At 41.1% G+C, this 14,212-nt stretch overlaps 2 protein-coding genes across 2 annotated transcripts; one reads left to right on the top strand and one right to left on the bottom strand.

Annotated features, from left to right (window-relative positions):
* Nucleotides 1-960: 960 nt before the first annotated feature.
* itm2ca (integral membrane protein 2Ca) lies at nt 961-8,283 on the top strand. Its single transcript, XM_030392509.1, has 6 exons — nt 961-1,249; nt 2,914-3,057; nt 3,468-3,656; nt 4,220-4,330; nt 6,694-6,844; nt 7,030-8,283. The coding sequence occupies exons 1-6, from the start codon at nt 1,157-1,159 to the stop codon at nt 7,119-7,121; spliced, it is 780 nt and encodes a 259-aa protein (XP_030248369.1). The 5' UTR covers nt 961-1,156; the 3' UTR covers nt 7,122-8,283.
* A 2,343-nt stretch (nt 8,284-10,626) lies between these two features.
* LOC115597062 (lysophosphatidic acid receptor 6-like) lies at nt 10,627-12,377 on the bottom strand. Its single transcript, XM_030442651.1, has 2 exons — nt 11,329-12,377; nt 10,627-11,266 (listed from the first exon to the last, which is right to left on the bottom strand). The coding sequence occupies exon 1, from the start codon at nt 12,285-12,287 to the stop codon at nt 11,436-11,438; it is 852 nt and encodes a 283-aa protein (XP_030298511.1). The 5' UTR covers nt 12,288-12,377; the 3' UTR covers nt 10,627-11,266; nt 11,329-11,435.
* Between the last annotated feature and the right edge of the window lie 1,835 nt (nt 12,378-14,212).

The following is a 14,212-nucleotide window of genomic DNA, read 5'->3' as shown; positions in this document are numbered from 1 at the left end:
TACTTTCCTCTCAAAAAATAGTCATCATTGCTCTGTTTGGATCCTATATAAGATAACATATAGCTTGCTGAGAAGAACACTTTTTAAAGAGTGCAAAGTAATATCTGACTTGTAGAGAAGACTAGTATCGACATGGGAATACTCAAGTAAGGACTGATACCCACTGGGTGTAGAAAATGGAAAAAAATGTAGATCGGTTTCCCACAACCCAAACAGTTTCAGTTTACTGTCAAAGAGGAGAAAAGACACCAGCAAATATTCACATTTGAGAAACTGGATTCAGAGAATGTTGCCTTAAAAAGTGATTTAAACCGACTAATCAATAAACTAAAGAGTTGGCAACTATGGCTAATCGTTAAAGCTCCAGTACAACTGTCTCACTTCTGCTTTTCACACAAAATACCCATAACAGATCAGGTCACAGAACATAGCTTGCGTAGACTAGAAAGAGATCAATGTACTCTGAGAGGCAATTTGTAACACCCACATATTTATTTTTCCGCCCATTTAACCATAACATGTTAAATGTCTCATTAATATTCAAAAACATGTAATAATTGTGGATTAGTATCTCATCAGTATCGGCTACTACCTTATAAGGTTATTAGCCAACATTTTCAGATTACTTAAAGCGACACAGTTTAACTTTACCTTAGAAATAAAATAAATCTACATAATGTTGCTTTAAAATAAATTAATTCAAACATACCTTTTTTTTCCCCCCACACTGTGTTTTCATCATTCACTGATAAGCTTCTTCAGATAAGTTTGGTTCCCTAATGTAACTTTATATAAGTGGAAGGAGGTTATGTTGTTCTTTTAGGCTAGAACAAGTGATTTTGCGTTTTTTCTGAACTGAAACGTTTTTATTCTCAGCACTACAGCAGACACAAAGCAGCGGGCTGGTCCTTTAAGGGCAGATATTTGAAAAAAAAAAAAAAGAAAAAAAGAAAGAAAGAAAAAACGCACACTTCCGGTTGATAAAGACAAAAACAGACCGAGAGGCAGCCCAGCGGTGAGAAGCGGACGGCCCGTCGACGAGTTGAGGGGAATTGTTTCAGAAAGGGTGACAAGCTTTTATTAACACAGACGAAGCGTGAAGGTGCCTGCAGACATACAGACGAACACACAGGCAGAGGGACAGTGACACCGAGCCATGGTGAAGATCAGCTTCCAGTCTGTCGCGGGACAGAAAGTGGAAAAGGAGACCGATGGCGACAAGACCGAAATCCTCATCCCTCATCCGCTGGTGAGCAGCGCGTGCCCTCTTGCCATGTCTCTTATTGATAACGCCTTTTTACATTTCTTTTTTTAACCGTCGCTTTAAAATTATATGTATTGCATGTGGCCGGGCTCCCCCCTGCCTGCCCGCCCGGCTGGCTGCACCTGCACGGCCACGGGCAGCAGAGGGAATTTGACAACATCTATCGCCATTTGGTCGGAAACAAAACATGTCATTGCTGTGATGGTTTCCTCTGCGCCAGTGCGCTCAACGCAGGCTCGGTGCAAGTTATCACAGTGTGCAAACGCGTTGCTCCTTTTTGTATAGGACCGTGTAGAGGATTACAGGCAGAAAGCAATTTAACAATATAAAGGCTCTGCATGGGCTTTTGCTTTATAAGCGGCGTGGCCTTTCACGGGTTTCTCCTTCAATGCAGATTAAAGTAAACAACTCCCCAGCTGAAATATATGCATATATATAATAAAAAAAAAAAAAAAATCAGAATGCAAGAAATGCATAAGCCTTGGGTGACAAAATGGCAGATGGGTTGCTGAGGCTTGCAGCGCATGCAAGATTATTTTTGTAAAGGAGGCAGAGCTGTGGAGTCCTCAACTTTGCAGCAGCAGCAGCAGCAGCAGCAGCATCCCCTCAGCCCTTATCAAAGATACATGATGGAGCCCTGGAGATGATGAACCATAATGGAATATAGATAGGACATCAGGCATGCATATAAAGTGAATATTGCAAAAAAAAAAAAGTACAAAGCTGAAGTTGACTGTGTGACTGTGAGGTCTGTTCGCCCAAATGGATTGAGCAAAGAGACAGACAGGCCTCATGGCGTGTCACGCTCTCAGCTGGTGTGAAAGAGCCTCTATCTCTCTCAGTGGGGTGGGAGAACACAAAGTATCACAGAAGTGTGTGTTCGCACGTACACAGTCGTCGCCTTGTCCTTATGCGCCCTCTTGTTTCCAAGTGTCTCGGCAAAGAACAGCCACTAAAGTTAAATGAGTGTCACAACATAAAGATACTCTTGAATCAGTGGCACTGCTTTCAAGCTCTTTGTGCCATTTCCTTTTCAAAATGATGGAACACGCTCACACAGGGCTGTCATCATTTTCTTTGAAGTCTCTGACAACAGCCATTGCACTCGTGCTCACAATCATTTTTCCCCCTCATAGCTCCAGCTAAGAATAGCAGCCATTGTTTCTCTATGGAGACACTTTTTTTTCAGAGGATAATTGTACCTGCCACAGCCACTCCACACTTCAGCTACAGTCATTGTTTTTGTAAATGGAAGCACACAGCGAGTGGCTACTATCTGTGAGTGGTGCCAACCGGCCTACTCAGTTTTTCGGCGCGTGGCACTGGCAGATGGACTGCGAGACTGGAGGCGTCTGCGAAGATTACTCACCACCTCGGTCGAGTTTTCATTTCCCACCGTCGGGCTCGGCGCTACTAATTCCTGCTTGAAATGCGGAGTCGTCATTTATGGGAGCTTCTATTTTAGCAGTTAGTCAATTCAGGTCATTTTCAGCTGCTCGTCACGCTGGAGATGAGTAAGCTGGAAGTTGTATTGAAGCTGTCTTGAAATGCCTCTCTGTGCTCATTTGAAGTATTAATATGCATGAGTGTGTGTGCGTGTCTGTGTGTGTGTGTGTGTGTGTGTGCGGATTTGTGTGTGTGTTTTCCAGGATGAGGACGAGCTGGTCCTGCCACTGCGGCCCAAAAAGTCTCCCCTCAATGGGCTGTGCTGCCTGACGTTTGGCCTGGTTGTGTTCATGGCCGGTCTGGTCTTGGCCTCCATTTATGTCTACCGCTACTACTTTATACCTCATGTAAGACCTGATTATTACTGTGTGCTGTATGTGTATCAATACTGTATGTACGAATAAAGTTATGTCCTCTATTTTTATTTAAGTAACCTCTTTATAGGATGGATATTTTTGCTTCAGACTTGTTTCCGAATCGGGTTGTTCAGGTACTGGTATCAGTACAATACTGTCTTAAAAGCTGGATTGATCATTTGTGAGTACCATACAGTGTTAGTAGTATACAGCTATAACAATTATTATAAAAAAAATATTTTTTTATACAAATACATATATCTTATCTTTTAATGCTCTGGTTTTGGATCTGAACTGAAGTTCCTTCATCGGGAAGGAAAAAAGTCTGTCTGAACATCTGTATTTCCGAGTGTTCATGCTGATCTGTTGATCTAGATGCTGATCTGTGTGTGTGCGTGCAGATCCCAGAGGAGAACCTGTTCCACTGCAGGGTGCTCTACGAAGACTCCGTGTACGCCCCGCTGCGTGGGCGCCAGGAGCTGGAGGAAAATGTCGGCATCTACTTGGCTGACAACTATGAGAAGATCACGGTGCCCGTGCCTCACTTCGGAGGCAGCGACCCCGCTGATATAATCCACGACTTCCACAGAGTGAGGGCAAACACACACATCTGACACTCAGAACACTCATTGAGTACGTGCTGCTTCTTTTTTTACTACAACTCACTAATAGCAGTGGATTTTTTTTTATAGTCCACCACAAACAACTTACAGAAAAAGAAAATTCATATGAAAAAGACAAGAATACAGTTTACAGCCATACGAACTGATCGTTGAAGCAGAGCAGTGCTTTGAGCTTAATGCTCTCATCAGTATGCTAACATTTGTTAGATAGCGCAGTGTCAGGAATGTTACTTGCTTCTCACGTATTTGATCACAGACCACAACATTGGACAAATTGGACATCATTTTGACCTGATGTTAGCAACAGATAAAGACAGAGAATTACCAAAGTCAGTTGTATTAATCCTCTGGAAGCAATCCAGTCAATATTTAGTGTCAGTTTGGACCAAATTGGTGGACAGATCAACTGAGATCATTGAAATTGGTAAGATTTTACCACAAGGAACTGCCAGCAGATGACTAGCATTGGAAGATTTGCATAAAACTTTGGTCTTTTCAGGTAGTCTTCAACAAACTGCTTTATTTTCCAGGGACTGACTGCTTACCATGACATTGCCCTGAATAAGTGCTACGTTATCGAGCTCAACACCACCATCGTGATGCCTCCACGCAACCTCTGGGAGCTTCTTATCAACGTCAAGGTAACACACCTGCAGTCTTAGATGACCTAATGTCCACACCAGCACCTTTTCCTCTTTAATTCTTAGAAAGCAATGGTTTTGAGTTTTAGCCTTCACTATTCCCAAATGGTATGAACTGGTTAAGATGTTCACTTTTCTTTAAATTGTTTTATGAAAAATAACACCCAAAAACTACAGTGACACTCAGTAGAGCGCATACCTCTGCCTAGGCCCAACAGTCCCCTTTGATTCAATCAAACCTAAGCCAATATCAATTTAAACATATTTAAAACAACTAAATTCGTATCTTTTATTTGAATCCTCATTAAATTCAGCAGAAAGTGAAATTCATCCAAGCATTTTTGCAAAATAGGTAGTGCTAGAGGCTTTTGGACAGAGTGACTACTCGCAGGGCTAGGTGGTGAACTACAGCAGCTAACGTGCTAACAGCTACCATGTCTGCACTCCTGGAGGATGCTAGCACTAGTCAGTAGGGCTGGGCGATATGGCCTCAAATCAATATCACGATATATTGAGCAACTCCCCTCGATAACGATAAATGAACGATGAGTAACCCCCCGCACCAAAAAAAAGGAAAACAAATCCTGTGTATTTACAGAAATGCCACTTTAAAGGACTGTAAAACTACATTGTAGTTAAGATTTATATTATTTATTTAGTAGTTAAGAACAACTGATAGGCACACGATTGAACAGCTGAAAAGCACAGATTACTTGAAATGACAACAACTGAACAGGTTTAAAAGTATAAAATATACAGTCCCTTATAAAGAAATTCTAAGCTTCTCGCTTTTTTTTATTTCTTCGAATTGAATCACGTGGTTGTACTGCAGGTGGTGGAAGAGGTTGGATGTAAATAAATAAACATTTTGAGGACTTCAGAATCCAAGACATGAGACAAAATAGTAGAGAAGTTGACATTGCTGCTTAATAATATGTTAACCTCTTGAGATTTAGAGAACTTTTTTTCACCATTATTTTCTTTATCATTATATATTTTTCATAGACACAGAATCTGTTTCAGAAGTCAGTGGGTCACATGACATGGAAGCTATTGAGAAAAAAAATCAAGATTTCTGCATATTAATGTTCATCATGTTCATTAATACGCGGACTGTTATAACTGACGTTCTCGACTACAATTGCGAGTTGTTTCAACTACAGAAATCTTAATGAATAATGCAACAAGTGCCGCACTTAATGCACTCGATAAAGCCGACACATGTTATTATCACGGCCCACGACTTGATTAAAATGGGTCCACACCTCCGACTTTCCTCCACACTTGCTCAAAGTTAATTCTACTGTTTTTATTTTTTCTTTACATCTTCATGCTCCATGTTGCACTTAAGCTACACAATCAGTGATGCCGGTAACGCGTTACTAGTTTTGTCATTTTAATAGTCAAAATATATATTTTTGCTTTCTTCTTGCGTCTCGGGGAGTGACGTCACGTACGTTTCTCAGCTTGAAGACACTTGCGTGTCAGACCAAGCAGAGACACAAATGCAAACAACAATGGAGGGAGGAGAGAGATGCGCGTTTTCTAGCTGGAAATACAGTCATTATTTTGAGTGAATAAAAAACAAAACACAAATGTGTGATCAATGACCCGGCCCGGCTGAAGACAGTGGCCTGTTGCAGCCTTTGAACGCAGCACCATTACACAAACTGTCCGCGACTCACAGCAAGAGTGGGTTCACTTGATTACTAACCTGGCATAGCTGGTGTTGCATCAGCGGGCGGAGTTTGCCATCAAATTAATGTAAGATAAGCACATCGGTATAAACTGGGGTAGATTAATCAAGTGGACCTAACATGTCCCCCTGTCCCTAGCGGGTGTTACGCCTATGACACCGAATATACCGACATGGCCAAAATGACGTCGGTTATCGTCATAAATTTCGGTATCGGTAAATTTTTCGGTTAATCGCCCAGGCCTACTAGTCAGCCTCTAGCGGTCTTCGAGCTTTTAGATTCTGAACATCTTATTGGCTTTTACATAACTTCACTATATAAAGGGGGTAATGCTAGCTAGCTGTCAAGTTAGACATGCTTGGCCGGAACATTCATTTGGCTCCGTTATTTTTAATTGTTGAAAATGCTAAATATTTTGTGTAAGAGTTTATTCTTCACCAGAGGCAGGTTAAATAAAACTGGATGGACAATGAATGTTTGACAAGCTATGATTGATCCCTCCATTTTGGACCCTCCAGCTCTCCATTACATGGTCAGGTTATTGTGTGTCTGCGTGTGTGTGTGTATGTGTGTGTGTTGACACCCAACGCTTTCTGATTTTTTGTTAGTGTTTCTGTTGTAAAATATCCCCTAGTGAGCTTGTTGTTGTTGTTGTGTCTCTTGCAGAAGGGAACATACTTGCCTCAGACCTACATCATCCATGAAGAGATGGTGGTGACTGGCAAAGTGCACAACATGCGTCAGCTGGGACCCTTCATCTACCGCCTGTGTAATGGAAAGGACACATACCGTCTGAACCGGCGTGTCACCCACAGACGTGAGTTGGGGTTAATGGAGGGATTAGTGGAAACATGACAAAAAGCTCTTTAATCATCTGAAAGATGTCGGTGCCCTCAGAGGGAAAGGAGGAGCTTTATGGTTTTAAATTGGTGTTATGAGATCCGAAGAACAAAGTCATAGGACTGATCCCCCTTTCTGTGTCTCACCCCATTTCCCTCTCAGGCATCAACAAGCGCGAGGCGAAGGACTGCCACCACATCCGTCACTTTGAGAATACATTTGTGGTGGATACGGTTATCTGCGATGAAGCGTAAATGCGACGGCCATCCGTGTCATCCCACCCACCCAAAGGCACATCTCCGGTCCCTACCCCAGCCACTGTAGCATCCTCCTGTGGATCTGATCATGTCTGAGTTGCACTTTACTTGTGATTTTGGTTTGATGTGCTTTTGTACACTGCTTTTTTTTTCTTCTTTTTTATTTTTTCACTAGCTGTCTTCTTTTTTTTTTTTTTTTTTCTATTTCCGACGTGTGATGCAATACTAAGCAGTTGGTTCTATCACAGGATTTTCCCTGTAGCAAAGTCCGTAAGCCAATAATGAGTTACAGTTTCAAGACCTCTGCTCTTCCTCTGGGGATCTGTTTAATGGTTACTGTTGTTAGGGGAGATGACTGTCTCCATGTGTTGTCGAGGTGACTGTACTTTTTTTCCTCCTTCCCTGGAGGTTACTTTTTGTCTCTTTACTCCTAACAGTCGTCTGTGCAAAGCATGAGAGCATCGCTTCCCGGAGCAAACATAGCAAACATAATCAATAGAGTACAATTACTATCGTGTTTTTTCTTATCTTCTCTGTAACGTTAACATGTAACTGCTGATAACTAGTTGCTTGATTGCATCTTTAAATTCTCGCTTGCCTGTTGCTTCCCTGCCGCCATTTCTGCTTTTCACTTCCTTCTTAGAAAGCCCCACCACACAGTAGAAGTTAGAGATGGTTGCAATGGACGTTAGAATGCTTCACTTTTTTTTTTTTATAGTGTTCTATCATAACTGAAACCGATGTATTCGTTTTTGATGCTCTCATTCCTCCTCAGCTTTTCTCTTTTACTTAATTCTTTTGCGCACTCTGCATCAATGCCTTTGTGAATCCTTTTAAAAATGATGTCTCCGTTTCCCCTTGCATGTGTTATCTATAAGAGAAAAGCAACACCATTAGAATGTTTTGTAAAACAACGTTTAAAGCCTTAGTCCGGAGTCAGAGACTGGACTAAAGTCAGTACTACTGAAAGGGAGCATATTATATGATATGTTAGTTAAACAAACCCAACTTTGATCTGTATATTTTGTCTGCCGATGAAATCTGTCTGTGAATAAAGTAGTGGAAATAACTAGATATTCATTTGTTGACCCTTAAAATGAACAAATGACATCATCATGCTGCTGTCAGGTAAGGTTAAATAAAGTGTACATGAAAATTATGATTTATACAAGCCATGCCTATATGATTTAAGTTCTTTGTTTTATTATGTATTATTTAAAAATACTTTTGCACCACCAGACATGGTAGCATTAGCGGATATCAGTTCCTCGTGTTTCCAGCTTCGATCAGTTAATTTGAGCAAGTTATTCAGAGAAATATTAAAGGGTAAGGTTACGGGTCTTGGGGAGTTCTACTGCATTTGCACATTTTTAAAAAGGATAATAGTATAAAGCCTTAAGCAGCTCCAGAGGAAGGCATGTAATCTGTGGCTTAGTTGCGTTGTGGGTAAAGTTGGTGGCAGGGTTTGAAAGAGACAGAAGAAAGTTCCGTTTTCTTTCCGCTTACGGAAGAAAGTGTTGAAGAAAAAAAAGGTGATAACTACAGTTCTGCTAATTTTATTTGTTTGTTTTTTTTTCAGTCCAACAGTTTCAGTGAAATGCAAGAGCAAGTGTTTGCTTTTCAAAGCCTATCACCTGTGTCACCTCACACCACAGTGACGCCAAGGGAGGCAGTTTATCAGATTACAGCAGGTTTTATACTTTTTTCACATATACAGTAATGCTCCACAAGACCTGTAAACATACTTTAATGTGTAAAATTGGTACTTTAATTGTTTTTACAAGCAGTTTTAGAGACAAAACTGAGTTTGGTACGGTGGATATTGTGAGTATGTACCAGGAAAAAAAAACATGAGAAAACAATAGCATTAAACAACTTCATTTTGACAAAGTCTCAAGGTCCATAATATGCCTAGACAAGGTTATTAATATAATTTGAACATAATATGGAAGTCTTTCTTCTGGAGCTTTGTACCATATCTAAGGGTTTGGGTTTGTTCAGGTTTTTGGACATGCACGGTGGGAATTTAAAATGTTGAACTGTTGTGTTGCAGATTGCAAGTCTGATAAATGTAGAGAATCTGACAGATCCGACAGATTGACCACTTCCTGATTGATCTGCAACTGAAAAAAGACCACATGTGTTGATAATGCAGAGAAGCATCTGTGTTCTGGTTTGGGTTTTTGGTGGAGTTGTGTTCCCCTGATGTTCCGTTGTGTGTGCCTGTTCCTTGTGTGCGGTGACCCTGAATAAAAACGTCATCAATTGTGCTTTCTGCCTACCATCTCCTGCATTTGGATTCACCTTGTCTGCTGTCATCTTGACAATCGTGCTTTATTTTGAGGTTAAATAATGTATTTGATAATCGTAAGCTACCATTAGACAACAGCTCACTTTAGCATTCAGCTACCTCTGAGCTAACCTCACTGTACTGTTACCGAAAGGTGTAAATACATTCTTAAATATCAACTCACATGTACTGTATATAAGTCGGAAGTGAACATTTGATGTAATCAAACCGTATTGATAGCCAGGAAGTGGCTCAGCGCTAACAGTGACTAATGAGTTATCAAATGTGTTATTTTACCTTGCAATACAGCCCACTGTCCCTCCAGATTTTCACCATCCATAATCTTTTCAGTTGCTGATCAATCGGAAAGTGGTGAAATTATAACAATTTGTCAGATTCCCTGCATTTAAAGGACTCGCAAGACAGAAGACAGCAGCATAACATTAACACAGTGTCTGAGCTTCTCGCCCTGAGGGTGACATCAGAGGAAAATAACTGCTGTGTAAAGATGGTCAATGGAGAAATTGAAAAAATTACACACTGACTCACACAACATTTATTCAAACAGATGTTTTGATCCATGTCACATCACAGAAAACCCCCCCGAAACATTTACCCACTCGAACAAATTTGGTAAGCCTGCGTATAGCATTAAGCTCAAGTTTCTCTTATGTTCACATCTTTCTCAGATTCCTCTATTCATTCATTTGCTCATTCTGTTGCAGTTTAATGTGTTTTAATGTAGTTGTGCTGTGAAAGTGATTGTTTTCTGCCAGATTAAGTACTGCATCTAGCAGCTAGTTTGAGTTTGTACTGAGTGTCGGCAGCCTTATCAAGCGCTTGCATCATACACCCCCCGTTACCACACAGGAAGTAAGAATATGCAACTAATTCCTTTTTGAATTTGTACTTGTGATATGGTCAAATATCAACAGATAACAAATATTTGCATCCTGTTCCATCAACGGCCACATCTGACAGGGTTATGTAATATAAGGTCCGGATGAAGGCCAGTCAGAGAAGAAATTCAGTGTAGACTATCCCTGATGACTAATTGAATTTGCATCCATTACTTACTTTTGGATCATTTCAGACCTGCAAATGAGGCCATCTAGATCCTCACAGTCTGTCGTAGGCTTATAATAATGCCTTTCCATCTGGCGTGGCTCAGGAGCTGCTGGCTCTGTGACGCTCTCCAAGAAGACAACAGCCTGAGTTTCATCAAAGGGTTTATTACATACAGAATGCATAGAAGAGTCAATCACTACAACATTCAAAAATACAAAAAAGTTAAAAAATAATGATGGTTCAATTAGTGTCGTCTTTGGTACACTTTCTTTCGCCACTGCTTGAAAACCATTTTTGGTTATAGACCCTCAATCATACAAAACCTTCAGGAGCCCATCCAGGAAGGGAACTGTAGGGGGAACATATTTGCCTCCTTCCCAGTTTCAAGAAATGATTGGACATTGGAGTAATCAGCAAAACTCAATTTCTTGCAGAGAGTTAGATGAGTAGATGCCACTTTAAAGTCTGTATGATACATTTGAAGCTACGGCCCAGGAAAGCAAAGCTTTGCACAGCGTAAAGACTGGAAGCAGCGAGCCTGTTCAAATGTAGAAACAATTCACCTCCATCTACACACTACACAGTATATCTTTTAGAAATGTCAAAAAATTATAATTTTGTGTCTCTCTTCTTTTTTTTTCATTCTCTTGTTTTCACCAAGTTGGGACATAGCCAGGTTAGCTGTGTGTTTCCAGTCTTTGTTTGAAACTAGCTTACCTTCCTCTGGCTAAAGCTTTATAATTATTGTACAGACATGTTAATTGGTATCCCTCTTCCCATATACATTTAGACAAAGAAGCCAACAAGTGTATTTCCTATAATTCTGAGTTATTTCCATGTTTTTACACTTTTGTCTAAACTTCAAATCGAGCTCTGTTCCCTGTCTTTGTGCTGGGGCATGTGACATGGGAATTTGATGCCTTCTCATGAAAATACTGTGGCACGGCCTTCATCTACTCTTCTCTCATTGCAAGATCCACATCCTCTTTTTTCTTCCAGAAGTTATCCAGAGAAAAGTAATAGAACAGCGGATCCAGACAGCAGTTCATGGCAGAGAGATATGTCAAAGGCCTGACTGCGGTTCCCTCAATTGCTACCATCCCAACAGTCAAAGGAATGAAACATACGGTGAACATGACCAAGTTCATGACAAAAATCAGCATGACATTCACCTTGTTGCTGACCTTTGCAGAGTCAGTGAGATGGCTGTGTAGAGTCCAAGACACCAGAGTGGTGCACACAATATTGACTGCCAGCATGATGAACACTAACACAACATAAAAATAAAGCCATATTGATTTAAAAGGAGTTGAACAGTGATGATAATCAAAACAGACAGGTACAGTGCAATTATTCAAAGCTCTTGACATGCTTACGCTTCGTGAAATGTTCACCAGCACCAAAAACAGCCAAACGAGCGCAACAGCTTTCCAGGCGTTGGAAGAAGTTCGAAGATGGCGTGACCTCAGAGGATACACCACAGCCAGCATGCGGTCCACGCAGATGAAGGTGATTAAGATGGCGCTGCAGGTGATGTTCTTTTGATAGATCACTGTGGTCAAGATGCACGCCGATGGGCCCAGTGGCCAGGTGCCTGTGGCGTAAAAGTAGACCCTCATGGGCAAGGAGACGGTGAGCAGCAGGTCTGAGATTGCCAGGTTGACCATGAAGACCACATTTGGGGATTTGAGGCTGTGCCGGCGGAACAATATCCACAGTGATACAGCATTGAGAGGAAGCCCAAGTACCATAATACAGCCAAAGACCGCAGCAGGAACTGGCTCTGGTTCCGCAGTGTTGTTCATGTCTACCTGATGAGAAAAGAAATGTCTCTGTGTGCTTTAATATTGCAGCTGAGCACACGATGCAGCAGTTCCTCGATCTTCTCTTTATCAGAGCAAAGTGAGGTCTGACGTTGACTGTGTTAGATTTTAACTGGGTTAAACAAATGTATCAACAGGAAACATGTCAACTCAGGAACTGTGGTCACTGTGACGTCAGTGAAACTGAAGAGGTTACTTTGAACTTTGTGCAATTTTAAAACGTATTACAATGTTGCAGCCCAAATAAACATACATATATACATATATATATATATATATATATATATATATATATATATATACATATACATATACATATATATATATATATATATATATATATATATATATATATATATATATATATATATATATATATCAGAGGAGGCTCGTCCATAGAGGCAGAGGAGGTTGGTCCTCCTCTATTTTTGAGAGGCAAGAGGAAGATAAATTTTTTTTTTAAGAAAGAGTAACTGGTTGAAATAAATCATTTCCAAATCTCAGTATCATTTCTAAAATATTATATATATATATATTATATCATAAAAAAGTTTCTTCTTTGGAAGAAAATCCACTTAAAACGGTTCAACAGCGACAGCTGCAGACGGAGGAGACAGAGCAGTCTGTGAGAGGAGCAGGGAGCAGGAAGGTGGGGGCTAGAGGAGGACGGAGGGCTTCTGTCCTCCGTGGGAGGGATCTCCTTCCATTCACTCAGTGCATTAAGGATTTTTTCATGCTGATCTATGATTGGCTAAGACACGTAAAATGACGCGCTAAGGGAGGACGTCCTCCCTTACCAATCAGCAACCAGAATGCAAGATTGACAGCAGGTTGGTCCAATAACAGTTCCTAAATTTCATTCTCACATTTATACACAAATCCGGGGCGAAATCTATGGGCGCCGCCATCTTGCCTGCCGCCATTACTGCGTGGCTGCGGACTGTGACTTGCCGGTGCCCTCTAATGGATTTTCAATGGAAGCATCCTGCTCGTGAAAACGTCAGGTGACTTTAAACGCCGGATTCAGGTGTATATTTTGATAAATAACCGCCGGTTCCAAATAAATGTCGGGTCTAATTATTATTATTGTTTTTTATTAAAGAAGGAGACGTGACCACTGACACTGCACGTCATTTCTTCTTCGCCTTTTTCCTGTGCGGTGCTGCTTTCTATCAGTCAGTATCACACTGATGATCGCCATGGCTCCGGTGCAGCAAAAAATAAAAAGCACAACTTCAAATTCAAACTTTCTGTCGTAAAATATGCAGAGGAAAACTCGGGAGAAGCAGCCGCTAGATGTTTCTCTGTCGACCCCAAGAGAGGGAGAGAAACTGAGCTTCAGCGTCTCTCCGAGGAGGACAGCAACAGGGCCAGGCTGCCTGCTGGAGGGGAGGAAGAAGGCTAGCGAGGAGCCTGCTGGAGGACATAACGTTAGCGGCACGACCAGGACAGCAAACACAGTTACAGAGCACACAATACAGAGTAGCAACAAAGTCACTGTCGCGAATGTAAATGTTGACTGCAAAGGTAGTATACGGGTAGCGCAGTTGCTTATCATACAGGTGACTGGGGTTCTAATCCCGGAACGGATACAAATTTGATTTTTTTTTTGTCTTATATATTAGCCATTTAATGAAAAGGTTTTTAAAGAATTCTTGTAAAATAATATGACACCGTGGACTGGTTTTCCTCCTGTCCTCCCCAATTTTTTAAGTCACCAGACCGCCACTGATATATTATATATATACCTTCTTCCGATGAGAGAGAGGAGAGCTAGAGAGAGAGAGTAGAGAGAGAGAGAGGAGAGATAGAGAGGGATGGAGGGGAGGAGAGAGAAGAGAGATATGAGAGAGGGGGAGAGAGAGAGATGATAGAGAGAGAGAAGATAGGAATGGGAGAGAGAGATT

This window comes from Sparus aurata, chromosome 2 (assembly GCF_900880675.1).
Source record: "Sparus aurata chromosome 2, fSpaAur1.1, whole genome shotgun sequence".
NCBI classification, from domain to species: Eukaryota; Metazoa; Chordata; class Actinopteri; order Spariformes; family Sparidae; genus Sparus; species Sparus aurata.
Note: the sequence above shows the minus strand (reverse complement) of the source record. Positions and strands in the feature narration are given on the sequence as shown.

Coding starts and splice junctions, on each gene's coding strand:
- LOC115597062 (XM_030442651.1), bottom strand. CDS start 12,287: ATGAACAACACTGCGGAACCAGAGCCAGTTCCTGCTGCGGTCTTTGGC.
- itm2ca (XM_030392509.1), top strand. CDS start 1,157: ATGGTGAAGATCAGCTTCCAGTCTGTCGCGGGACAGAAAGTGGAAAAG. Junction 3,058..3,467: donor GCTACTACTTTATACCTCAT/GTAAGACCTGAT, acceptor GTGTGCGTGCAG/ATCCCAGAGGAGAACCTGTT. Junction 3,657..4,219: donor TAATCCACGACTTCCACAGA/GTGAGGGCAAAC, acceptor TTTATTTTCCAG/GGACTGACTGCTTACCATGA.